Source organism: Mixophyes fleayi, chromosome 10 (genome assembly GCF_038048845.1).
Source record: "Mixophyes fleayi isolate aMixFle1 chromosome 10, aMixFle1.hap1, whole genome shotgun sequence".
NCBI classification, from domain to species: Eukaryota; Metazoa; Chordata; class Amphibia; order Anura; family Limnodynastidae; genus Mixophyes; species Mixophyes fleayi.
Window position 1 is genome coordinate 33,876,352 of NC_134411.1, and position 27,981 is coordinate 33,904,332.

General features: G+C 43.7%; 1 protein-coding gene across 3 annotated transcripts; it reads left to right on the forward strand.

The window, feature by feature from the left end:
* The first annotated feature begins 1,785 nt into the window (after positions 1-1,785).
* Positions 1,786-27,404, forward strand: PRDM11 (PR/SET domain 11). 3 transcript variants are annotated; one of them, XM_075188359.1, is made up of 8 exons: positions 1,786-1,981; positions 12,700-12,821; positions 13,891-13,994; positions 14,491-14,753; positions 15,753-15,820; positions 22,752-22,939; positions 24,069-24,707; positions 25,107-27,404. In XM_075188359.1, exons 2-8 carry the CDS (start codon positions 12,706-12,708, stop codon positions 27,269-27,271), a joined length of 3,543 nt encoding a protein of 1,180 aa, XP_075044460.1. In that variant the 5' UTR covers positions 1,786-1,981; positions 12,700-12,705; the 3' UTR covers positions 27,272-27,404. The 3 variants fall into 3 exon arrangements, with proteins under 3 accessions (XP_075044460.1, XP_075044462.1, XP_075044461.1); XM_075188360.1 differs by lacking the exon at positions 1,786-1,981 and adding an exon at positions 8,991-9,288; XM_075188361.1 differs by lacking the exon at positions 24,069-24,707 and having other exon boundaries at positions 1,787-1,981.
* Positions 27,405-27,981: the final 577 nt, after the last annotated feature.

Sequence of the window (27,981 nt, forward strand, 5' to 3'; positions counted from 1 at the left end):
GCGGGGTATGGTCATACATGAGCTAATATGAAGTTCTTCCCTGCTCTGTTCGTGGCAGCTTATAGTGTAATGCTGTCCACACATACACAGAAATCCAAATGGTCATGAAGCGTTTATAAAGATGTAATGCACATTATAAAACCATGTAGCATTTTCTCCATCCAGCACTGCGAAGGTTAATGATCACAGGCTATGCATATATACAATAATCTCCATGTTATTTATAATTTAAAAAAAGTTTTAAAACTCGCACCCAAGTCCATGTAAAATGAATTCCAACTTTAAAAGGTTTTTTCTACTAGAACACAACCAATTTCCTTTTAATACAGCAAGAGTTAATGACCTGACAACCCCGCTGGTTAACATTTGGGCACATTGACCTACTATCTAGCATGGCAAAAGATTATTGGTTAATAATCTAATTTATGTGTCATCTCAGGTCACACTCGCCCTCCTTTGGCAGTACTGAAGTTAATATTAGAATGTTATCCAAAATGAAAAAAAATGACATTAACTATTAGGTTACAGCAGCGCTCACTCCCAATCTAAATGGTCAATGTGGGTAGCATCATTTTAAACAACGTTCTCTGTCCTGCAGCAGTAATGTTACAACCTCTAACTAGCCTTCAGGATTACTGGGGTAACAGTATAACACTCTCCACTTCTAGTCTGGATTTCAGACCTCCTCGTTCCCCACTACCTGGCATTTTGAGAAGACCTTTCAGATTGTGCAGCATTACCGAGGTTAATCGGGTGACAGTCCTTATTAGCTAACATTTTGAGAGGTGCTCTCAGACTATTCAGAACTGCAGGAGTTAATGAGGTGACTGTCCCTTCCAGCTGACATTATGGACAGAGCTTTCAGACAATTCAGCAAAACAGGGGTAACAAAACGACAGTCCCTAGTTGTTAACATTTTGGGTAGAGTTCTCAAAACTGTCCAGTTGTGTATGGCTTAATGAGGTAGTAAGCCTTATTAGTTGGATCACTGGTCAGACCATTCAGCATTGCACAGGTTAATGAGGTGACAAGCCCCCCTTCCTGTACTGGAGTTTCTGTGTAGAGTGCTCTGACCATTCAGCATTGAAGGGGTTACATAGACCATATACATAAATTGACATGTTGGCCACATATTTGAACACACCAGGAGTTAATAATGCCAAAGCCCCTTCTTAGCTGACATTTCCAATAGAACTTTTTGACAGTTCAGCTTCACATGGGTTAATGAGGCTACAAATTCCTTTAACTAAGACTTTAGACCAAGCACTGGCCGTCCAGCATTGCAGAGATTTACATGTAAAACACTTTTAAAACATAGATCTCAGACTTATAGGGGTTAATAAAACCATACCCCCCTCATTAATTGATGCTAAAGCTCAGCACCCTAACCACTCAATATTAAGATTAATAAGTCAGTCCACATTAGCTGACGATTGAGAGCTCTTCAGCCCATTCAGCACTGCAGGGGTTAATAAAGTGACAGCTCTCCCTCCCCATTCATTGTCACCCTGTGAAGCAGAGACCGGAGATTTGGACATTTAAATGACTCTGTGACTACCTGTCCTGCAGGGTACGAGGGGGCTAGTAGCCACCCAGCAGCACTTAGTGCCCAGCAGGGGTTAACAGCGAGCTGTCCTGGCAGCAGGTAATGCCCCAGCAGGGGGTTAATAGGCAGGAGGCTCTGGGGTACTACAACTCCCAGCGGCCGGGGGCGGAGGCTGGGTGTTGTGGGCCGGGAGCAGCACGCTGGGGGTTAAGCAGCCGGTGCTCGGGGGTCCGGCTCTGCCCCGCACGCCGGTTCTTCCGTCCCCCGTCATTTCCTGTGGAAGAAGATGGTGGTCACAGCTGGCAGCAGCAGCAGCAGCGGCGGCAGCAGCGGAGGGGAGAGGAGGAGGAGCCGGCAGCGCTAAGAGCAGTGTCCCCGCTGACCACCTGGAGGGACCCCCGCGGTCAGCAGCGCCCCCTCCCCCCGCCCGGAGAGGTGAGTCACACATACTAGCCAATGTGGCGAGTGACCCGGCGGGCGGCTGGGCGGCGGAGACCGGGGCTCAGCGGTGTTGGAGGGCGCAGTGTGGGTGTTGGGCAGTGTCCGGGGGGTGTCGGGGGGGTCTCCCGGGTCTGGGGGGGGACATGGGTGCAGGTATAGGCGGGAGCGCGCGTCGCCTCTGAGAATTGCGCGCTCCCGTCACTGTTTCTCGCTTGTTACACTCGCTACATTGTAGCCCTCGCCGGGCCCGCCTACTTCTGGTGAGTGACGGGCGAGACGGCCAATGGGGCGCACAGGGGCGAGGCCGTGTCTGTAGTACTATCAGCGGGGATGGGAGGGGCTGCAGGGGGCAGGCGGAAGGAAAGGGCGGGGCCAGAGACCAGGTGGGCTCAGGGTGCAGCTGGAGAGAGGCCCTGTGAGGTCAGGGTGTCATATTCCTGCTGTGTGTGCAACATCCGGCCCAGGCAACACACACCCTATGTAGTGTTACATGTACCAGAGACACTTATGTGTATTACTGTATATACCACACACCCAATGTAGTGTTACATGTACCAGACACACTGACATGTGTATTACTGTATATACCACACACCCTATGTAGTGTTACATGTACCAGACACACTGACATGTGTATTACTGTATATACCACACACCCTATGTAGTGTTACATGTACCAGACACACTGACATGTGTATTACTGTATATACCAGACACCCTATGTAGTAGTACATGTACCAGACACTGACGTGTGTATTACTGTATATACCAGAGACACTTACATGTGTGTATTACTGTATATACCAGAGACACTGGCTTATATGTATTACTTTATATACCAGACACAGACATGTGTATTGCTGTATATACCAGAGGCACTAACATGTGTGTGTTATTCCATATACCAGAGATACTGACATACCGTATATATATATATATATATATATATATATATATATATATATATATATTACTGTATATACCGGAGACACTGACATATGGGTATTACTGTATATACCAGAGGCACTGACATATGTGTATTACTGTATATACCAGAGGCACTGACATATGTGTATTACTGTATATACCAGAGACACTGACATGTGTATTACTGTATATACCAGAGACACTCACATATGTGTTTTACTGTGTATACCAAAGACACTCATGTGTATTATGCTATATGCCAGAGACACACACATATGTGCTCCATATACCAGAGACACTTACATATGTGCACTACTGTATTTTCCAGAGATACTGACACGGGTACTATATATACCAGAGATACTCGCATACATGCACTATCCTATAAACCAGTGATACTGATGTGCACTACTGTATATATCTGAGAAGTGAATAACATTGATTATCTTGTTACAGTGGCACCTGTCAAGGGGTGGGATATATTAGGCAGCAAGTGAATAGTCAGTTCTTAAAGTTAATGTTTTGGAAGCAGGAAAAATGGGCAAGTGTAAGGATCTGAGCGACTTTTTTACAAGGGCCAATATGTGATGAACAGACGGCTGGGTCAGAGGATCTCCAATACAGCAGGTGTGGGGTGTTCCCGGTAATCAGTGGTTAGTACCTAACCAAAGTGGTCCAAGGAAGGACAACTGGTGACAGGGTAATGGGCGCCCAAGGCTCATTGAGGTGTGTGGGGAGAGAAGGCTAGAGTTTCTGGTCCAGTACCACAGAAGAGCTACTGTAGCACAAATTGCTGAAAAGTTAATACTGGCTATAATATAAAGGTGTCAGAACACACAGTGCATCACATCTTTCTGCATAGCAGCAGATCGGTCAGAGTCCCCAGGCTGACTCCTGTCCACCGTGAAAGTGACTACAATGGGCACGTGACCACCAAAACTGGACTATAGAGCATCATGTGAACGTCGGTGCGTGTGCGTCATTTACCTGGGGAACAGATGGCACCAGGATGCACTATGGAAAGAAGGCAATACGGCAGAGGCAGTGAGATGCTCAGGAAAATCTTGGGTCCTGACATTCATGTGGATGTTACTATGACACATACCATCTACCTAAACATTGTTGCAGACCAAGTACACCTCTTCATGGCAACGGTATTCCCTGATGTCAGTGGCCCCTTTCAGCAGGATAATGCTTCCTGCCACACTGCAAAAATTATTCAGGAATGGTTCGAGGAACATGACAAAGAGTTCAAGGTGTTGACTTGACCTCCAAATTCCCCAGATCTCAATCCGATCGAACGTCTGTGGGATGTGCTGGATAAACAAGTCCAAGTCATGGAGGCCTCACCTCACATCTTACAGAGGATCTGCTGCTAACGTCTTGGTGCCAGATACCACAGGACACCTTCACAGGTCTTGTGGAGTCCATGCCTCAACGGGTCAGAGCTGTGTTTTGCAGCATGAGGGGGACCTACACAATATAAGGCAGGTTGTTGTCATGATGGTTGATTGGTGCGAGTACAGGTGTGTGTGTGTGTGTGTATGTATATATATATATATATATATATATATATATATATATATATATATATATATATATAAAATTCACATTCATTACAGTCATACACAATAACTCACACTCCATTTCTCATACACACTCACACTCTGCAACTCACCCCTCCCTGTGCTGTCTCCAGCCTCCTCCATGGCTCAGGCAGTGTAGTTAGGGGGTGTGTCTGTGCTCAGTTATTGGCTGAGCAACAGTGTGATATCACTCGGCCAATCGGAGCACAGCAGCGGCTGCTGACGAGTGATAGCTTGTGGAGCCCCTTGTTGTGTGTCTGCCCTGGGGTAATCATCCCGCTGACTCTCCCATAATCTGCTATTAACTCTATATACCACATATGTGCCCTACTGTGCCTCAGAGACACCCACATTCTGTGTACTACTCTATGTCTCAGAGATACATGTGTTCCCTACTATACATAAGAGATATCTAATATATAAATGTCTAGTGGCGTGTGTTAGTCTGTCTGTCTGTGTGTGTGTGGAAAAAATAAAACCAAGCTGCTGCGCCACCTGCTGGGCGGAGTTATACACTGACCTACTAAATTCTTAGTGTGTGTGGGGAAAAAAAATCAGAAAGGGCTGAAGTTTGGTATACTAAGATGTTTTTAATTTGTTAATTTAATTTGTTAATTGTTAAAAGTGTTTATAAAGATTTTTAAAAAAAATATATATTTCTTGAAGGAGAAGTGACAGTTGGGAGTGGTTGTTGGTTGCCGGGGGTGACAGTGGGGAGTGGTTGGTGGTTGCCGGGGGTGACAGTGGGGAGTGGTTGGTGGTTGAGGCCTGGGCTATGGCCCAAATGCATGACAAGAATCTTTTTAACACCTTAAGTAGCTTGATTTGACTAGAATGCATGAGTATCATGCACGGGTTAACTTGTATTCACATATGTGCCTTACTGGAGATAATAGAGAGGTTTACATATGTGCCCTGCTGTATATGCCACAGACACTCGCATTCTCTGTATTGTGTACATATGGGAGATACTAAACTATGTGCACTACGATATATAGATACTGACAATCTATGCCTGGTCGTATATACACACTTTATATAGTAATGTATATCTAGATGCTCACATCCTGTCTGTACTACATATACAGACACCTCCTGCAGTGCACGTATCTTACATATTTTTTCCTGGAAACTTGCAATCCCTGTTTACAACAGAGAATAAGATTTTTAAGTCAATGTTGACAGAATTATTGTAGACGACCAGTAATCATTGACGACTGGCTAAGGTGGAATCTTTTTGTGCACACAACAAAATAGTGAGAGTATAATTACAGTTATGTTTTGTCCAATGCTTCACCCAAATAATTCTTATTGGGGTGCCGTTCTTTGATTTATTTATTTTTTTTGTTTTTTTTATGGCACTTGTGGGGCTTGGGACATCGGCAGGTAAATCTAGGCTTTCCTTGGCTTTGAATGCCTTTGTACAGGGGAAATCACTTTGTTAGAGGCTGGAGATTATATTCTCATCATTACTAAGTGCATGTGCCCAGCCTCGCCCTCTTTTCCCTCTCAGCGTGGTTATCTTACACACGGCCGTCTCTACTTTTTACCTCACAAAAAACCTGCCGCACAGTCTCGTACCTTTTTATATCCCAAACTATAAAAAAAAATACATAATATGCCAACACACAACAACCTTGCCCACTTCCAGCTAACATCCCTAAGAGTTCACACAAGCCAGACAGTATGCAGACTTGAGTTATGTTATATTCATGTTTTTCTATTGTTTTCGTTGACCAACAGCATTCACTGTTTATAGAGCACTATGTTGCCTATTTTCTAACTATATTTATCTGCTTTTCTTCATCAGTGTATTATTATTCTTGCCCTTCTGATAGTGGTGAGAAAGCAAACTTTGAATGTCGGACTTCTGCTGTATTTTTCAATTAAGTTATCTATATGTTCTTGCTATGTGTTGCAAAATAATTGCATTAGAGGATTGTTGTCAGTCAGTACACTAGGGGAGAGGGGTGTAGCTGTGTGTTCTCGTCAAAATTAAATTTAGATGCTGTTGACCCGACGAGGCATGGACTCCACAAGATCTCTGAAGGTGTCCTGTGGTATCTGGCACCAAGGCATTAGGCAAACCGTGGAAGTCCTGTGAGTTGTGGGGCCTCCGTGGCTCGGATTTGTTTTTCCAGCACTGGTCCCGTTCTGGCGCTCACATGCTCATTGGCGGTGGACAATGAGCATGTGAGCTTTCGGCAGTGGACGGGGTCAACGTGGGCACTCTGACCAGTCTGTGGCTACACAGCCCCATTCACAGCAAGTTGTGATGCACTGTGTGTTCTGACACCTTTCTATCATAGCCCGTATTAACTTTTTTTCAATTTGTGCTACAGTAGCTCTTCTGTGGGATTGGACAAGATAGACTAATCTTCGCTCCCCACGTGCATCAGTGAGCCTTGGGCAACCATGACCCAGTTAACAGTTCACCGGTTGCCCTTCCTTGGACCACTTTTGGTAGGTACTAACCACTGCATGCCGGGAACACCTCACAAGACCTGCCGGTTTGGAGACCCAGTCATCTAGCCATCACAATTTGGCCCTTGTCAGAGTCGCTCAGATCCTTACACTTGTCCATTTTCCTGCTTCCAACACATCAACTTCAAGAACTGACTGTTCACTTGCTGCCTAATATATCCCACCCCTTGACAGGCGCCATTGTAACAAGATAATCAATGTTACCTCCTCACAAATCTCTGAATAAGGGGTCACAATCCCCACCAGGTCATCCTGAAATGGGGAGAGCTGGGTGTTTGCAGCGGAGGTGTGCAGCCTGGAATGGGAGTAGATATATATTACAAGCGGTCATCTTTTTTTGGGCGTGCGCTCTGCCAGGGCAATTAATGGTTTTTCCACTTCCAGCTTAATTTCTCGAGCTTTGAAATATTCCTGTGAGAATTTGCTTCTCATAATTTTTCCCTTCCCACTATTTTCATGGAAAGTGGACATGTCCCTTAACTGTTATGCACAATAATGGTAATATAATCTTATATACTTCAGTATCAACAGATACTGAGCAGCGGGGTGGCTTAATGGTTAGCACTTCTACCTAACAGAGCTGGGGTTGTGAGTTCAATTCACGACTCAATGGGGCATGGACTGTGAGTGATAAATAGTCTCTGTACAGCGCTGCACAATTGGCGGCGCTATATAAATAAATGATGATGATACGTGTAGCATACACAGAGCCCTAATCACCCAGCTGTTCCTCTTACATTAAACTGTTTAATAAGACAGAAATGCCAAGGGTAGTGTGAAGGAGAGGGGTATTTTGTTTTGACTAGCTGTGATTTTTAACCATGTATCTATATTATCAGGCGGAATGTTTTTGGTTGTGTATTACGACCTCAGGTACATTATGACAACAGCACAGAAGGAATCCAGAATAATAAAGGGATGTATTAGGTGAAGGAAGCAGGAGTACATACACAAGTTATCTGAAGGTGAAAACTTGTTTAAAGGGCAACTATCATGAACTTCACATAATATGAGCAAATAGAAGTTACCGCAGTAAAAGCGAATGTCTGGTATTGTCCGTTATCCTAGAATATTCAATGTGCAGAATAGTAGCACATAGATCAGGGCAGTTACCAGGCAGTAAAATTAGGGAGCGCAGATGAATTATTTAAAAAAAAAGTTTTAATTTACATACAAACTACACACAGATAGTGTCTTGGACATCATCATCATCACCATTTAATTATATAGCGCCACTAATTCCGCAGCGCTGTACAGAGAACTCGCTCACATCACTCACTCACTCACTTGGTCGTAATTCCATATATCCTTTTGAGCAGGATGCCCATGTTGTGTAAATGTTAATTTTGCAATTGGTATAACTGGCTGTATGTATGTGCTATTTACTTGCATTGTGCTTCTGATGTTGGAGCTTTGTATAAGGGATTTTGCATCCCCTACTGTAAATTATAAAGCTATAAGAGGTCACTCAGGCGTTCCATAATCCTATCACAGTTTGTTGTTTCTACATATATTAGTAGCCCTTGTGAATACTAAATCTGTAATAGGACCACAGAATCCTATTCTAAATTCCTCTTTTTATCAGGCAATACAATATGCCTGGGCTCTCTAAGTGTCCGTGCACTCGGGCATCTATCACGCGTTCTTTCTCTCTGAGCTGCATTCCGTTGAACCGCTTTAGAAGAGAGCACAAAGCCGCTTGCACGGAACCTTAAAAAGGGATCGTTCATCCCTATGCCGACCACGAGAGCTATTTACACTTTTATTTGTTCAATACTTTGTGAATGGTCAACAGAACATAGACAAAAGAAGCAATGTACACTACATCGATGCCTGGCCGGGCATCCGCTCTGCGTTGCCCCGGAGTGGCTGTGTAAATGGCCCTACCCATCCTCATAGGCATTAATGATTTGTTTTTTGGTCCAGTTTGAGCTGGAAATATAAAATATTGTGCTAAGGATAGGACGAAGATAAGCGCTGCGTGCGGCGTTGGTCCATGGTGAGCCTTAAACTAATTATTTTTAACCTTTTAGGCTGGTATTGTGACTTTTTGTTTTTCTATGTAACCTCCCGGATAGGTAAAGTGGGTTTAAATGAAAGTTTATGTAGTGAAGCAATATAGAGGAAGGGAAGGGGTATTTGCTAACATGTTATCACAGGAAGATCAGCGCACAAGCCTCGAACAAGCTTCTTGTGGTAAACCCTGCACCAGTGAGAGGCGGAAGCAGGTTACAGAGTGCTAGAACAGGAAAACCTGTGTGGAGGGTTTCAGATGTCAACCAACAAAGCCATATGAAGTAGAAGGTTTGTCTTTTTAACTCTTTCCTCACTGCTAGCCGCCTCTTCACCTTCTGTCAGATTCCATGTCGTCTTACAGAACGTAGCTGGGTGCTTTGCAGAAATGGCGGCTGAGTATCCTGTTAATACGCCGGTGTGGGAACTAGGCCGCCAGTGACACTCTGGTGTCTCCGCGGTGCCCGGGAACCTTTTGGATTGGGTTCTTCGTACTCAGGCGATAAAACGCATCGCTGTGTTTTCCAATATGGAAGTACTGATCCTGCTTTGGGTTGAATGTAAATTAGATGATGGCACAAGACCTCCTCTCTGAGAAGTTGGCTAAATTAGACAATTTATATATATTTTTTTTATTTCTCCAGCGGTAGATCACCGTTGATAATGATCTAACTTGCATAGCGCGCCTGCGTTCATACAGCAATGCGTAAATGTAATGCAGAATATCTTGTGGGCAGCATAGTGGCTCAGTGGTTAGCACTTCTGCCTCTCAGCACTGGGGTCATGAGTTCAATTCTTGACTATGGCCTTATCTGTGAGGAGTTTGTATGTTCTCCCCATGTTTGCGTGGGTTTCCTCCGGGTGCTCCAGTTTCCTCCCACACTCCAAAAACATACTGGTAGGTTAATTGGCTGCTATCAAAATTAACCCTAGTCTATGTCTGTCTGTGTGTGTATGTTAGGGAATTTAGACTGTAAGCCCCAATGGGGCAGGGACTGATGTGAGTGAGTTTTCTGTACAGCGCTGCGGAATTAGTGGCGCTATATAAATAAATAATGATGAAATTGTGCTGGTATCTTAACCCACAATTAAATCTGAAATGATCACTTTTGATATCAGGCTCTAGAACTAAAACAGACCTTGAATAAAGTATACATAGTAAGTCTTACCTGTTCCAACCATCTAAAACCCATTTGGGTAGACCAAGAAATTTGTAGTCATTCAGATCAGTTTCTGCCTTATTGGTGCTTACAGTCTAATTTCCCTGTATGATTAGGGAAGATCCTTATATTGAGGGACTTCTAGTGGAGACGTAGTTGATAAACTTGCATTATACACAGACGATGTGTATAATGTGGATTTCAGGGAGTATGAGAGATTATGGACCTCTTCACCTGACCTCAGGAATGGAATCCTTTAAAAACAAGATTCACACCGGGGAACGACTACCTCTCTTGATGACTGGCCAAACTTCTCTGTCCTTCAAACATGTTTTAATATACATCCCAGGGAATGTCTGAAATTTGCCAATAGCTGGGAGAGCTAGGGTCAAATTGAGAAGCCAATACGGAACTAAAGATTCCAAATCGCAAGTCATGTGGTGCGTCCCTATTCCGTACTCTGTTTTACGAACGACTATTTGGTTAGACAGACAGTAAAGCCCCTGGCAGCTCTGTGGACTCATGTCATGGGACCAGCTTACCACACCTTAGCCAGTCCAAAAGAATAGTGTATAGCATTTCGGGGGACAAGGTTATTGACCCAGTCACTCTTGTAGGATAGTTTCGGCTTCTTAGAGCAGATTAATCTACAGCGGGTGAGTAGCTGGACACTCGGGTGTTACAACACCCTGGCAGATATATGAGAATGAACATATGAGACCATTTTAACGACTTAGAAATTAATTAGGAATACCCTGGTGTCTGCTTTTCTGGGTACTGCAGCTTTGGGTATGTCCTAGTGAGGAATCCATTAATACTCGCGCCCCTGTAAAGAATCTCCTACAGAAAGTTGGGTAATATAATTGAATATCCTCCTTATATGTGTGCTTGTTGGGAGGGAGGTTAATGCTTTGCCTAATATGGGGTAAAATTATGGATAATGAATTGTCCTTTATTATGGACTAAGCACGAGAGGCTACAACATGCACTAAGCACAATTACATATTGTAGGGTGTCTATTACTCCCCTTTGGTTAGCAAAATTTGATAATGAAATGTCCAAGTGCAGAATGGGAACAGATTCTCTCTATGGCTTTGAGTACTTACGTTCTGACTGAATGTAATATACTTTGTACAAAATACAGGTGTCTTTATCCCTCTTTTCCGCCCTAGGGTTTGGCCGAAATAAAGATTTAGAGCTGTTATATTATTAATCTGCTCGCTTTGTCCAAGGGAATCATTGTAAGGTTCTGAAGGACCTGGTACAGCCCCAAGCTTAGTGCATGGAAGGCTTTGAGAATGACGCAATAACACGTGAGCCACATGGGTATATAAACCAGTAGGGTATTTGAGCAAATAAGGTCCAGATCGCCAAATTCAGAAAACGTCTTTTAGGGTTAATTAACAAAGAAAACTTCAGGCTCAGAGAAACAATACTTTCCATTATTTTCTATCCTGATTTGTCCTGTCTACAATGGTCTAGCAAACCAGTAAGCAGGTATCATGTAATATGCTTTGGATATGATTCAAATGATTATATACTACTGTTTCCTGTTTTTACTCAATACATTGTTGCAACAGGATGTGTTCTATGAAGTACCTCAATGTTAGAATGTAAATTACCTGTGCAACTGCGGAAATTCGAACAAACAAGCTTGGTTTAAAAACAAAATAAATCTGTGATTTAGGCATGTGTGACATGTATAGGGAAATATGGCAGTGTTAATTGAGCAACATCAGAATGACATTCTGATTTTAAAAGAACGTAATGGCAGTGACAGAGGAGGGGGCAGGGAACCTAAACTCATAAACACAATGGCTGCCTCCTTTGTGATCAATTTGGAGTAACTTGCTAGCATCACGTGTCATGGTCTTGTTCAAAGATATGGCCTTGAGCAGCCCCTACTTATTATGTTCTATGTGCAGTATGTGTCATTTCATTCCAATCTTGCATTCATGTTTCTTGAATATGCCGAATTTTTGCTCTTATAGTGGTTGCCTCTGAATAACTGTTGATAATATTTTTATGTTCATATAATTAATACCTGCAGGTTCTTCTGCTTATCTTTCATAAGTCTTGGGAGATTCCCCTGTAATAATCTAAACAAGAGTTAACTCCTTCAAGCAGAGGGGGGTCACTCAGTGCCAATGTGGAGAAGGAAGGGGGGGGGGTGCAGTTAGAGCTCCAGCGAGGCAAGTTCAGAACTGTCTTGAAGGTAGAGTTCATGTAAGAAGCCGCATTCCTGGGCTTTGTGGAAAGCGAGTAAGACTGCGCTGCTACTTGTCAAATACCAAACTATAGCGGTAACCTCTCTCCATGTCTGTCTCCATGACCATATACAAAGTCTGTGCTTCAAAACCAATCCATGCCGCTGCCTTAAGATGTTGTGTCAAAGTAATGTTGTGACCAGTGAAAATAATACCTGGTTTTATTATTATGTTTATATGACCTGCGCCCTCTGAGCTTACACTCTAATACTTTTAAAGGTGCTCACAAAATGAGCAGGATTAGTGTTGACTTCCTTGTGTCTCTTTTCTTCCAGGGCATCATGAGTGAAAGTGGCAAGGAGTGCCGGGTAGCGTACAGCCCCAGTCTTGGCGACATCGTCAGGGTGAAGGCAGAAGTGGGGTCCCCAGTCGACAAGCGGACTTACAGCCAGCAATGGTGAGTCTGCCCGCTTAAACTTGCCGTTTAGTGGGGAAATGCACCATAATGTATTTTTAAATGTTTTGAAGAATGCAGCAAAATAATGTTCCTGAAAGCACGTCATCAAGGCCTCAATATGTAACGTATTCTCTACTAGATGGAGGTCTGTTTGCATGTAAGCTACTGACATCTCTCTACAATGATATCCATAGTCTGCAGTGGAACAGTGCCACCTATGGGTCACATCATAAAATGCCAGCAATGCATTTACCAGACCATCATTATAATAGAGGCAGGCTTCTGCATAGCTACAAGTCTAAGCTTGCCGTGCTAGTTTTTCTAGTTCCACAGCCGGTTGCCGGCTTAGATTCTGTAGTACCAGGTCATAAATAGAAATTGTGCTGATGTGTCCAGGGGTGTATTCTTGTATGCGGTGGAAGCCTCATTCGGCTCCCCTGAGTCTTCTAGCGCCTTGTTACACCCTTCTAATGTCCTCTCAGTGTTACATCGTAACTTTAATTTGTTTGCAGTTGTTGAATTGAATTGTTATTGACTCAAACTTGAAATCCGGTCTAGTTATTATAATATAAAATGCTCCAGTTATTAAGGAGTTAAACAGCAAACAAAGAATAGGAACATTTTAAAGAAAAAAAACCTGCAGGTGACCCAGCCCAAGGGAGTCCACTATGGGACCGACACTGGGAGCAGATACCCCCTGCTCCCCCAGTTCAGCTCGCCCCTGATTGGCATACAGACCAGTTTTAAAAGTCTTGACTTACGTCAAACTGAGATGAACTATTTAATCTGTAAGGTACAGTGATTGCTGAGTAGGAATTTCTTTTATAACATGCAATGAATGATGCAAAGAGAGGATGGGAAGGGGGGGAGGTTTATAGTAGATGTTCCCTCTGTTCTGTTAACCTCAGACCTCCTGGGTGGAGCTCAGTCTCTGCTTATCTTGTCACCAAACAGAAGAGGGGAAGAGGAGCGTTGTAGAGTGAATAACAAGACCATACAGTGTGATGGTACCAGGCCGTCCACGTGTAATGACATGACGCTAGCCTCTAATGTTTCATGGTGTGTTCAGCTCTGCAGGCTCCAACTTGCGCTGCATGGACCTGGAACCCAAAAGGCTGAAAGAGAAGAGGGAGGTTGCAATGTCTAAGAGTCTCCAGCAGGTGGACTTTTGGTGTAAGTTGAACTTTGGCTAAGGAACAATGCAATTATTACTATTATTATTATTATTTATTTATATACACCACAAAGGGTACACTGCACTCTACAATGGGGAGGGGGAGAAAACAACATCAAATTACACAAGTGGCGTACATAGTATATATGTAGTAAAAGGCATCTATCTTGTTTCTGTAAGCAATTGGCACAATAAAAATCTAGGGAAAAGTTATAAAGCAAATCCTGAAATGAATCTGTGGAGTGTATATAGCCGGAAGCCCCTTCCTGACTGGGACACACTGTAGTAAAGAAGGGGGTGGAGTCGACAACTGAGCCTCGGAGACTGTTGTCAGTGGGTCACTGAGCTGGAAGAGAACTTTGCAGGGATTTTTAGGATGCTCCTATTTGTTAAGACGTTCTATGTAACAATGTTCTGGCTGGGTGGAAACTGCGATTTTACGCCGGGTGGATATAACTTTATTGTACTGATTCCTACCTCTCTCTGTCCCTTCAGTCTGTGAGACGTGCCAGGAATACTTTGTAGATGAATGTCCGAGCCATGGCCCCCCCATCCTGGTGCCAGATACGCAAGTTCCCGTCGGCATGCACGATCGGGCGGCACTGACAGCACCATGCGGGATCGAGGTGGTGAAGGACAGCAGCGGAGAGAGCGAAGTGCGCTGCGTCAATGAGGTCGTACCGAAAGGTCACATCTTTGGACCGTACGAGGGGCAGATCTCTACACAGGACAAATCATCCGGCTTCTTCTCCTGGCTGGTGCGTTCTTGCTGACGTCTTTGAAGTTGGCCTCTTTCTTGTAGACAACGGACTGCCAAATTCACAAAAACATATTGACGTCTTCTATGTCTGCCGAATGCTGCAGTTATTGTTGAAGTGTGATTAGGAATGACATTTGCTGTATTTTACATGGTTGGGAGGATTTCATAAGGGAGTTTCTAAAAGATAAAGAAAATACTTGTCAGTGGGCGCTACCGTTTATACCCTGGGTGCTCTTTGTTAAGGTGATCCTGGGTGTATGGATGGAGGGGGAAACTAAAAATAAACATACAATTCTTGTGACCGGTGCAATTACATGCATAATTTGTCATTGTACCAATGTCTTCATCATTGGGTATATTTTTATTTGAATAATATGTTTACAAAATTAGGTTTACAGCACCTAAATTCCAGTTGGCCTATCTAGTCTGATCACTTTGTCTTAACCCATCAATGGTTAACGCCCAGCATTTGCTCTAAAGCGATTGTCATTCCTGATTTAAAATATGATTTGATCCTGTAAAATTGTCAGGCAGAATCCCGGACAACCATATCTGTGCAATCTCGCGTGTACAGCCAAGTTACTCCCTAATCCTTCTAGTGGCGATGCTGAATGGTCAAATCACAGTTAGAACTTTGGTGATGGCTGCAACAGAGGGAGATTGAAGAAGTTTGGCGTTGTATGCATGGTTATTAACGAGCTGACTGAAAGCCAAGGAGGGGCGTTATCGGCTGTGTAAGCCTCTGAAGGTCTTAACAATAGACTAAAGGACAGGAAGTGTTGTGTACATAGGACCCCCTGCCCTCCACATGACCAATCCCTAGTCAGAATCATCTTTATTTATCCTGAAACTGAGCTGTTTTCTTTACTGCTGTTCAAAACTGAAGCTCTAAAGTGTATTCCCGCGGCTGCCCCTCCTATAACGCCCCAAACTTTTTGGCCACCACGTTCCAGTAACTAAAAAACATATTTATATTTTGTTTTGGTTCTGTTTGCAGATAGTGGATAATGACAACCGGTATAAATCCATTGATGGAACTGATGAAACAAACGCCAACTGGATGAGGTGAGTGTTTATTGCTGCACTGTATCACCAACATCTAACACAGGACAATGCTCCTTACTCACATATATGCTTCTTTGTGTTAATATGTATTTACATAGCAGCACGGTGGCTCAGTGGTTAGCACTTCTGCCTCACAGCACCGGGGTCATGAGTTTGATTCCTGACCATGGCCTTATCTGTGTGCCTGATTGCAATGAAATAGTTCTTAGTGATCCAGTCACATAGCAAGGTTGGTTTGGAGGGGGGAAACATTTATAATGTATTATGCAGATGACCTGTCTTTTTATAACTTTGCTTATGGTTTGCGTTATCAAGAACTTATGTATGAAAATGTGTACCAGATAATTTGTATAAAAATTTGTATAATATTTTTTTTTAACACATACATTTAAGGAAACTAAATTGATGTTTTTTGTTTTTTTTTGTACTTTTCCTGTTTGTGTGTAAATTGTTGCTGACTAGATCGTCCACATTGTAGCTTATTGCTGCTATAAAGCCTCCTCTAGATCTGCATTTGTTATGTTCATAGTCTGTGTCACCGTGTGATGCGCTGCCACATGTGACATGAACTTATAGCCCAGTGGTTCCCAAACTTTTGCAGTTCGCGGCACCCTTAGAGTCTCCAAATTTTTTCAAGGCACCCCTCCAAAATAATTATTGAGCAGTCCTGTTTTAGAAGTAGTTCGGTCAAAAAATTGTAATAAGTATTTAGGTCAGGACAGAAATACTTATTTAGTTGTATGCCAAAATGCCCCCTCTGCATCCAGACACTCTGCCCTCAAGCACTCTACCCCCTCTGCATCCAGACACACTGCCCCCTCTGCATCCAGACACACTGCCCTCTCTCACACTGCCCCCTCTGCCCTCTGTCCCCCTCCTCTGCTCTGTCACGTTGTCCCCCCTCCTTTGCCCTCTCTCACAATGTCCCCCCTCCTTTGCCCTCTCTCACAATGTCCCCCCCTCCTTTGCCCTCTATCACAATGTCCCCCTCCTTTGCCCTCTCTCACAATGTCCCCCTCCACTGCCCCCTCTCACGCTGTGTCCCCCTCCACTGCCCCCTCTCACGCTGTGTCCCCCTCCACTGCCCCCTCTCACGCTGTGTCCCCCTCCACTGCCCCTCTCACGCTGTGTCCCCCTCCTCTGCCCCGCTGTGTCCCCCTCCTCTGCCCCGCTGTGTCCCCCTCCTCTGCCCCGCTGTGTCCCCCTCCTCTGCCCCGCTGTGTCCCCCTCCTCTGCCCCGCTGTGTCCCCCTCCTCTGCCCCGCTGTGTCCCCCTCCTCTGCCCCGCTGTGTCCCCCTCCTCTGCCCCGCTGTGTCCCCCTCCTCTGCCCCGCTGTGTCCCCCTCCTCTGCCCCGCTGTGTCCCCCTCCTCTGCCCCGCTGTGTCCCCCTCCTCTGCCCCGCTGTGTCCCCCTCCTCTGCCCCGCTGTGCCCCTCATCTGCTCTCTGTCCCCCTTCTCTGCCCCGCTGTCCCCATCCTCTGCTCTCTGTCCCCATCCTCTGCCCCTCTGTCCCCATCCTCTGCCCCTCTGTCCCCATCCTCTGCCCCTCTGTCCCCATCCTCTGCCCCTCTGTCCCCATCCTCTGCCCCTCTGTCCCCCTCCTCTGCCCTGCTGTCACCATCCTCTGCTCTCTGTCCCCCTCCTCTGCCCCGCTGTCACCATCCTCTGTCCCCCTCCTCTGCCCCGCTGTCACCATCCTCTGCTCTCCTCCTCTGTCCCGCTGTCACCATCCTCTGTCCCCCTCCTCTGTCCCGCTGTCACCATCCTGTCCCCCTCCTCTGTCCCGCTGTCACCATCCTCTGCTCTCCTCCTCTGTCCCGCTGTCACCATCCTCTGTCCCCCTCCTCTGTCCCGCTGTCACCATCCTCTGTCCCCCTCCTCTGGCACGATCCCTCTCACTCTGCCCCGTGCCAGGCGCCAGCCATAAAAAAAAAAAAAACACAGAATCTTACCAATCCATCGGGCGCCAGGACCCAGCAGCCTCCTCTCTCCTGCAGCTTGTTACTGACGTCGATATTCAGTGACAGCTGCAGGAGAGAGGAGGCTGCTGGGTCCCGGCGCCCGACAGATTAGTAAGTTTCTGTGGTTTTTTTGGGGTTTTTTTATGTCTGGCCCGCGGCACCCCAGTGACAGCGCCGCGGCCCCCCCTGGGAGCCGCGGCGCACAGTTTGGGAACCGCCGTAATATAGACAATAACCTGTAAGACCTATACTGGGGGAGAGTGACGGACTCACTTATATTTGTAGTAATGTCACATCGTCAAAATAGAGCTTAGAATTGGAGAGTAATAATGTGATATGGAACCTTTTATATTGTTCTGTGATGAGCTGTATAACTGAAGGTAAATTGAGGATCACCGTATACCTGCCACTCGCTTTGTTTCCAATTGAACCTTGTGTATTATATGTATTGCTATGCCCCTCCGCCCCTACTCTAAAATCTAAAAGAAAAATAGAAAGTAGACTTGTTATCTGTATAAATGATTTAATATCCCCACTGAGCTGCTCAGTCTTTTATTATTGTTATATTTTACAGTAGGGGATACATAATTCCAACAATTTTTAGCACTAATTAGCTGTTTTCATTAGTTCAGAGCGCCCACGTCATCATCAGTGGATAGAGGGTTCCTGATAAATCTGTCATTTATATAACTGTACTATAGTGTTTAATGTGCTGTGGTTTGCGGTTACTGTTCATCGCAGTTCTTGTACAATTTGTATGACCACATTCTGGACCCGCTCAACCAATAGAAGACTAGGGGATTGGCCACATAACAATGTAATTCATGCAGCGCAGTATTAATGGCGCCCTTAAAGGATTATGGGGGGTTCCTGTTCTTGTGATGTTACAGTTCAGACCACCGGGGTCAACTGATAACTATTTTTTTATTCTGTTTCAAATAGTAAATTTTTAAACGTTGATGTGTAAATGCAGGAATAAAGATGGTTATAAAATAGTGCATTGCATTCTATTGGGTTCAAATTAAGAAAAATAATTAATACATATTTTTGTGGTTTGTCTGTGTCGGTGTATAGTACAGAGCCAGCACAAAATATCAGTATAAAACACTGACACAACACAGTACATCATTCCCCATACACACAAATATCACAATAGAACACTGAGTCAGCATTTAGAACACAGAGGCACAGTAAAGACTATAGGGGGTATATTTACTAAACTACTTTGAAAAGTAGAGATGTTGCCTATAGCAACCAATCAGATTCTACCTGTAATTTTGTAGCATGTACTAAATAAGCTATAACTAGAATCTCATTGGTTGCTACAGGCAACTTCTCCACTTTTTCAACTCCGCAGTTTGGTAAATATACCGTTGGGTTCTACATCGAAGACTAGAACAACAAGCTACAGAAAGTATCAACATCCAGAACCCTTAGTTCACACTATTTATGGGAAAAGGATCTACCTTCAGTTGTGCTAGGTATTAAGACTCCCTTTTACTAATGATAATAGAACGGCAACAAACCATTTTGGAGGGCACATGCTTCTTTTCCCAATTAGGAAAATATATGGGGGTTATCACAAAGAACATGGCACAGACAGTCAGTGCTCTCCGAAGAGTATGGAATATTTATTTTTGCTGAGTTGAGTAGCAAGGAGGCCATGCTTGTGGGGAAAGAAACTGTCAGAACTTATCTTGTAGTCTTGATCGAAATCTAGAAGGACGTAGATGCACATCTCATGTTATCAGAGCCCTGCACTAGACCACTCACACTGCACATCTTCCTCCACTGACTAGTCTGAAGTCAACCAGATGAGGTCAGAGCGTCACTATCTGTAAAAAGTAAAGGCTTAAAACTGAGGTCCTTATATCTCTGACTTGAATTTCTTCCAACACGATGAGCAGAATAACCAACCATACGGTTTCCTTGTGTCACTCTATGCTGAGATTGCAGTAAGCCTACAGGGCAGCACAGTGGCCTAGTGGTTAGCACTTCTGCCTCACAGCACTGGGGTCATGAGTTCGATTCCCAACCATGGCCTTATCTGTGTGGAGTTTGTATGTTCTCCCTGTGTTTGAGTGGGTTTCCTCCGGGTGCTCCGGTTTCCTCCCACACTCCAAAAAACATACTGTTTGGTTAATTGGCTGCTATCAAAATTGACCCTAGTCTCTCTGTGTGTGTGTGTGTCTATGTGTGAGTGTGTGTCTATATTAGGGAATTTAGACTGTAAGCTCCAATGGGGCAGGGACTGATGTGAGTGAGTTCTCTGTACAGCGCTGCGGAATTAGTGGCGCTATATAAATAAATGGTGATGATGATGACTAAGCCGACTAGCCCAATGACCCAGATACGCCAGCGGTTCAATTATTTACGTGATCAACTCAACATTTTATTGAAACTACTCACAGCCAAAGGCCAAGGTTACTGTGATAAGTGATACAGATACACAATCCTGTACTCAAAACATAATAATTGAGTGGGCGCTGAGACCGTAGAGCACCCCGCTAACTAATCCTCCCGCCACTGCCAGTCTCTCCCTAGCCGCTAACTTACCGACCGGTGCTCAAGCGTCCCGTAGGGCGCGTCTACTGTCGCCGCCGCAATGGCTTCTGAAGTGTGGAGGCTGGTTGCACGCTGCGGAAAACAGGATGTCACCCACCCGACCCAATAAGTTTCTGTCTTAGAAACTGGCCAAATAAAATCCCAGGGAGGTAACTGATAACTTGGCCTACTAGATGCAGGACTTACAACAGGAGCTGCAAGATTTACAAGACTCCCATGAAGATCTGAAAAAAAAATTGATCCCTTAGGAATAAACTACATTACTGGGACACCTGATGAGTTTTTGTGGTGCTTTTGTTCTTTCTTACAATACACCAATTTTTGTCTAAGGATATCAAGAAAAAAATATCTCTAACTCCCTCGTATGTTGAGTCACTTCCTCAGACATCTCCCCAAACACGAGTTATTTCAAGACTATCAGTCAACGTCCAACACTTCACGTCATCTTAACAAACCTAGATATTTACATCCATACAGAAATGGAAGTTGTATTTTCTCCATGTCTAAGTGAGAGGAGGACTTACAGGTAACCGAACAAAATGCATAGCCAATTACGGTAGCCTTGGTGTCCTCCATTTGTTCTTCTACAGAGCAGCAACCCAACAAAATTCACATTTGTTGGTAGCATAACTCTGAACGCGTTAATAAGTGGGTCTCAGATTGCTGAGAAATTGGATCTTTTTTCACATGTAATAGAACTGTCCAGAAGCCAACTGGATCGCGGTCGCTGGATTATTATCATCACTATTCAATTCAGAGTCCTAAACATCCCTCCTTGGCCTCCGCATTAGAGACTTGCTGTTAAACAGAGGACCCCGGCTCCGCACGTTCTAGTAGCTGTCAGATTGAACTTTTTGGGAGCATGGAAATCGTTCTCTTTTAATAGAAATATTTAATATTTTCAAGTGATGGAGAAGATTACATTGTTTGAGATAAGTAAACAATATGATTTTGCTCTTGACCTTAGGATGACCACAACTCTCCTCCCTGAATTGTCCTCATATTGTCCAGAGTGACAGTCTTGTTTTGACTGATTTATAAAATGTTTTTTACCGGGTTTTTTTTTGTTTTTTTAAATTATTTTTGTTCTTTTCACTGTTTGAAAATTGACAGCGCGTTCCGTCTACTGCAGTACTTCCAAAGCTTCAAATGCATTCACATTGGTAATGTAATCATTTTAATAAAAAATTTACTATTTATCCAAAGTGCCAGACAACACCGATAAATGATTCTATGCTATTAACCTGGAGAGAAACGGCTCATCTCATTAGAAGTGTCTACTACTGTGAAGTCCTAATGAGAGAACATGTACGTTATCTATTTTGCTGTTAACCTACAGGAGCTCGGGGGTATTATAACACTTGTAGTTGCTTTAGTATTAGGGTTATTTATGAAGCGGCTTATTGCAATTGCTTAGTGATGTACTATCTGCTTTTTCGTGTACCACAGATGAGGTTTAATGGACCGAATGTGGATAAATGAGGCCATTCAACCTTATACTCTCTTTAAACAGTACAGATTACTCTACCTCCCCCAGCTTTTTATATACTGTGCATGCAGAGACTACACCAAATTATTTAGTTTTGTTTGTAGTGCTACATCTGTTGCAGTGGTGATATTCAGGAGGGGTCGTGCAGGGGAAATAACGTCACCATTCTAGGGAGTCTCTTCAGAGTGAGATTATTAATGTTTAAACTCTGTACCTTATTTTTATTATTGGAATTTCAACACAAACATTTGCAGATTATTCATAATGCATATAAGCTCAGCCTAGTGGCCTTTACCAGCAAACATGGCTTTCATCCTGCTGCAAAGACCAGCACATCGGAATAAAAGCAGTCACCTGTAAGAAGGAATAAATGGTTTCTGCACTTTTCAGCGCTGCAGAGCAAGTTATTAAATGACCGTCGTTATTTCTTTATCCTTACACGTCAGCTATCACGGCTTATTCTCTCGTGGGTGCATTATTAGCATATAGATTATTTCCATATTTTTTGTTTGTGTTTTTTTGCCATTCCTTGGTCGTCCTTTCCAGATTTAACATGAAGCCGAATAATTGCCCCTTGCAACCAAAATTATCAGACATAGCCAAGTAAAAACGGTAAAGGAATGATAGACGGGTGTATAATTTACATGTGGATATTTATAGCCGATCGAGTGACTGCACAAACCGCTTCTAATAGGTAGTCTTGGTACCGTGTGACTAGATTTGTTGACCGGAAGTCTGATGTGCCTTGGAAAAAATATCTTCCCCATGAGCTTAGCCTTAATTGAATATTTAAAGTTCTAATAAGCTCCTGATACTTCTACATATAAATTTATGAATGTTATTTATTTATAGTTATTTATTATATAATCCAATGTGTATTTGTGCTTCAAATAATGAGCGCTCCTCTGATTCTCAGGTACGTGGTGATATCGCGGGAGGAACAGGAGCAGAATCTGATGGCTTTTCAGCACAGTGAGAAGATCTATTTCCGTGCATGTCGGGATATCAAGCCCGGAGAGAAGCTGCGAGTGTGGTACAGCGACGACTACATGAAGAGGCTCCATAGCATGTCTCAGGAGACCATCATCCGTAACCTCACCAGAGGTAGGAGCCGCGGCTTAGTACATTTTCCTCCTGTTGTGTCTTTCTCTGCACATCTCTTTTCTTTCATTCTTTCTTCTTTTTTTTTTCCCCCCTTTTTCTCTCTTCTGTTTTATCTTAACCTGCGTTATTTGCAGGAGTTGTAATGACATACAAGCGATGGGGCAACTGCTTACCCCATTGTAAAACAAATCTAACAAAGATGTGTTTCAATCAGTTGTAACATAAGATGCGAACATTAAGAAACGATTAAATACGGGACAGTCCGTGGCTGTTTTTATTGTGATAGGACTGTGGCAGATTTTAGATGTTCTTTAGATGTTCCTCTGAGACAATTGGATGAAATGCAAAATGTCCTTCCTGTCGGCTTTATTTAATAACGTGGGCAGTCCGAAGGCCCTGTAATATAATACTAACGGTCAGAATAAGGACGGGTTACGATTGGGGCTCTGCGTAAATGGACAAAAGGAAATCTTTTTTTTTTTAATCTTTAAAGTGTGTGTGTATTTTACCAAGCTAAACAATAGCACAGGTGGTAAAGGAAATAGATAAAGATTGCCTTAAGTTTGATCGTTTTGATACAATTTACTGTGTTTTTGCTTTTCTTTCTTTTTTTTTTTAACTTTTGCTCCATTACTAATTTAAGGTTTATGCACCATGTGTCCCTAGCACTCTTAATTTTTACATACTGGGATTTGTATTCATTAGGGAGATTCTTTGTTTTCCATTTTCTCAATATCAGGATGTTCTGGGGGGCAAAGGGCTTCTAATAAATTGTCTGAAATGTCTATATACCCTTTTTAAATGAGAACTCGCAGCGATTTGTGTTTATACATTTTTGAAAGCTAAACCAGAGACGTTTATTATAACCTTATTATTGAGCAAGTATTTAATCTTGCGGAATGTGATGACCCCTCTTGGGCAGCGGCTCATGCCTCCGTGAGGTCACTAATTCCTAGAGCATTGATAGGCTGCATTCTCCTGAATATTGGTCCGGCCATTACAATGGCCGCCTCCAGCTTATGGAGGTGGCAGGTGCACTTTAAAGAAGCCTTCAAAATGTGATTTGTTCCTAATGTTTTGATTAAGGAACATTTGCCAAACTGGTAACACACCTAATTTTCCTTTCTAGGAGAAAGAGGTTTGTTAAGGGAAAACAATGACAGACTTTTGGAAAACCAAGAAGATGGGAAAGGTCCATTTCCGCTCACAGCTTTTAAGCAAGGGAAGAGCCTCTACAAGCGAAGCTGTGAGGAGGGGGACTTCAATTCTCATACCAAAAAGAAAAAAATAGATTTAATCTTCAAAGATGTCCTAGAGGCTTCTCTGGAGTCCGCCAAAATGGAAGAGCGTCCCCTGGTGACAAGTAGCCCTATAGTGGGGAAAAAGGTTCCCAAATATCTATTTGAGGACCACGGAGATAGATGCAAAGCCAACCAAAAGTCCTCTCCTGCCCCAAACCAAACAAGAACCCTGAAGGAGTGGAAGGTCCCCCATGCCTCCACTCAAGGTCTAGACAGAGAGACCAATCTGCCCGAGGACGAGAGGGAAGATCACTCGTCTATAAAAGTAGAGAGCCCCGATGAGTTCTCCACCCTTGGTGACACGGATGAGATTCCCACCACTTCTTTCTGTCCCAACTGTATCAGGCTAAAGAAGAAGATCCGAGAACTTCAGGCAGAGGTGGAAATGCTAAGATCGGCAAAGGTCCTTGAAGTACCCCACTTACTTCCTCAGAAAACTGAGGTGCCAGAGTTTTCGGATACTTCAGGTAAGAGAGCAACAATGAAAATGGCACTTGTCTACAAGATGCTTTCTGTACAGCTTAGTGGTCCTCAGGGTAGCCAGTAGGTCTTCGTTAGCCAGTAGACCTCCACAATAGGTAGACCTGTAAAATTTACAGAACTGATATTATTTAATAACAGATTGTGTATATATCTGGGTCGGGTTGATTTAGTTTGAGTTGCAGTATATGTTTTTGTAGTTACCATTTATTTTCTTAATATTTCACCCAATATAAAGAGTTTGTTTTACTTCTCTAGGGTCACATGGTGCATAATAAAAAGGATTCTTCTTCATCCCTTCACTCTCTTTCCCTTGACTGTTTGATGACTTTGTTGTGACATTAAGGACGGCCTTTTGATTTGACATGTCCTTTTTCATTCTTCAGCCCCAGAAAGCATGTCCATTGCTCCCACCATGATGGAAGATGATGACCAGGAAGTGGACTCTGCTGATGAATCTGTCTCCAACGAGATGTTGGCCGCCATCGATGAGCCGTCAAAGATTTCCGCCGCCTCTGGTAGAAGGATACGCCGTTTCAAGCAGGAATGGCTGAAAAAGTTCTGGTTCTTGAGGTACTCCTCTACGTTAAATGAAATGTGGTGTCACGTTTGCAGGCAGTATACTGTGCAGTCCTCCAGAACTTCTGCTTTTATTATTGGTTCCAAACAGTTCAAGATTCATACTATAAAGCTCCACAGCCAAAGTAACCTCCATAAGAAGTGCTTGCAGCTCTATAAGCTCAGGATGCACCCGGAGAAGACAGAGGAGATGTGCAGGAACATGACTCTGCTTTTCAACACAGCATACCACTTGGCTATGGAAGGCAGGCCATACTATGACTTCCGACCTCTAGCAGAACTACTGAGAAAGTGTGAACTCCGAGTAGTTGACCAGTACATGAATGAAGGAGATTGTCAGATTTTGATCCACCACATTTCCAGAGCACTTCGAGAAGACTTGGTAGAGCGTATACGACAATCTCCTTTCCTAAGCATTATTTTGGATGGGCAAAGTGAAGACCTTCTCGCTGATACAGTGGCTGTCTATGTACAATATACTAGTAATGATGGGCCACCTGCAACAGAGTTTCTCTCTCTTCAAGAGCTGGGCTTACCTACGACTGAGAGTTATCTCCAAGGAATCGACAGGGCTTTCTCAGCTCTTGGGATCCGTCTGCAGGACGAGAGGCCAACTGTAGGGTTGGGTATCGATGGAGCCAACATAACTGCTGGACTAAGAGCAAATATGTATATGACAATCAGAAAAACCTTGCCTTGGCTACTGTGTTTACCCTTTATGGTACACAGGCCCCACTTAGAAATTTTGGATGCAATTAGTGGGAAAGAACTTCCATGTCTGGAAGAATTAGAAAACAACCTAAAGCAGTTACTTAGCTTCTACCGGTATTCTCCCCGTCTGATGTGCGAGCTTCGACTTACTGCTGCCACTCTTTGTGAGGAAACCGAATTCCTGGGTGACATTCGGGGAGTGAAGTGGATTATCGGCGAGCAGAACGTGCTAAATGCTCTGATTAAGGACTACCTAGAAGTGGTTGCCCATTTGAAAGATGTCAGCGGTCAGACTCAAAGGGCTGATGCCTCCGCTATAGCATTGGCCCTCCTTCAATTTCTCATGGATTATCAGTCGATTAAGCTCATCTACTTCCTGTTGGATGTGATTGCAGTGTTGTCGCGCCTAGCCTACGTCTTCCAGGGCGAGTATCTCTTAGTGTGCCAGGTGGACGAGAAAGTAGAAGAAGCAATTCAAGAAATTAGCCGGTTGATAGATTCTCCTGGCGAATACCTTCAGGAATTCGAGGAAAACTTCCGGGAAAGCTTTAACGGGATTTCCTTGAAAAACTTGCGTGTGGCGGAGGCAAAGTTCCAGTCAATCCGTGAGAAAATTTGCCAGAAGACCCAACTCACCTTGGCCCAACGGTTCGATTCCCGTAGCCGGATATTCGTGAAAGCTTGCCAGGTTTTCGATTTGTCCACGTGGCCCAGGAGCACAGAGGAGCTCATAAGCTATGGCGAGGAGGAAATGCTGCAAATCTACGAACATCTGAATGGCATTCCTTCCTTCCTTTCTGATATATGCAGGGAGGGCTCTGACACTAGGGGCAGTTTGCTGATGGAATGGAGAGAGCTCAAGGCAGACTACTGTACCAAAAACGGTTTCAAGGATTTGATCGGCCACATCTGTAAGTACAAGCAAAGGTTTCTCCTCTTAAACAAGCTAGTGCAGATCCTAAAAGTCCTTCCTACTTCAACGGCCTGTTGCGAGAAGGGACGCAATGCTCTTCAAAGGCTACGGAAAAACAACCGCTCTCGACTGACGTTAGACCAGCTGAGCGACCTCTTGACCATAGCGGTGAATGGTCCGCCCATCACCAATTTTGATGCCAAGAGAGCTTTGGACAGCTGGTTTGAGGAGAAATCGGGGAATAGCTATTCATTGTCTGCTGAAATGCTCAGCAAGATGTCCTCTCTTGACCAGAAACCCATGCTCCACTCTATGGAACTCGGCTCAGAGTATTACCAAGACATTTAGGAGGATGCTACAACCCTGGAACTGTCAGAAATGTTTTTTCTATCTATACTCTTAAGTTTTGGTATATTATGAAAAAATTATAACAAAAATAAATATATATATTATATATATTAATAGAAAAAATCCCACTAAATATTTACAAATGGCAAAGCCTTTTTTTTTTGTTTTTTTGTTTTTGTTTTTGTTGGAAAACTCACAAAAGCTATCTAATGTATCTTACGGCAGCTGGAATTAAGGAGCATGGTTTTCTTTTGGCCCGAACAGGACAGAGCTCACGATCTCCAAACCCCCCCCCCCCCCCCCCCCCTTCCCAAACCCAAAGCACAGTATGACTCAAACAGGTACTTTTTTGTTTTGAACACACCCCTCGTCGCCTTTTTTTTTTCCTTCTGTGTTTATAACCCAGAGCAAAAGTATATTTTGGGACCCAGAAAAGTTCTTGGAATCCCAGCAACCTGTGAGAATTATTTTATTTTTTTTGTTTGTTTGGGTTTTTTTTTTTTTTATTTAATCTATATTTTAATCTAATTATACTATATAGCTTAAATTGTTTTACTATGTTCAGGAAAAAAAATGTATCTGCAATATAATTTTAAAGATAAACATCACTGAATGGGTTAACTTTTTTTTTTTTTCACTGCCTCTACCTAGGGTACAAATGGGTGTCCTTTTGGGTCCAACGCAGGCTAGTGGCACCTGGCGGGCAAGTT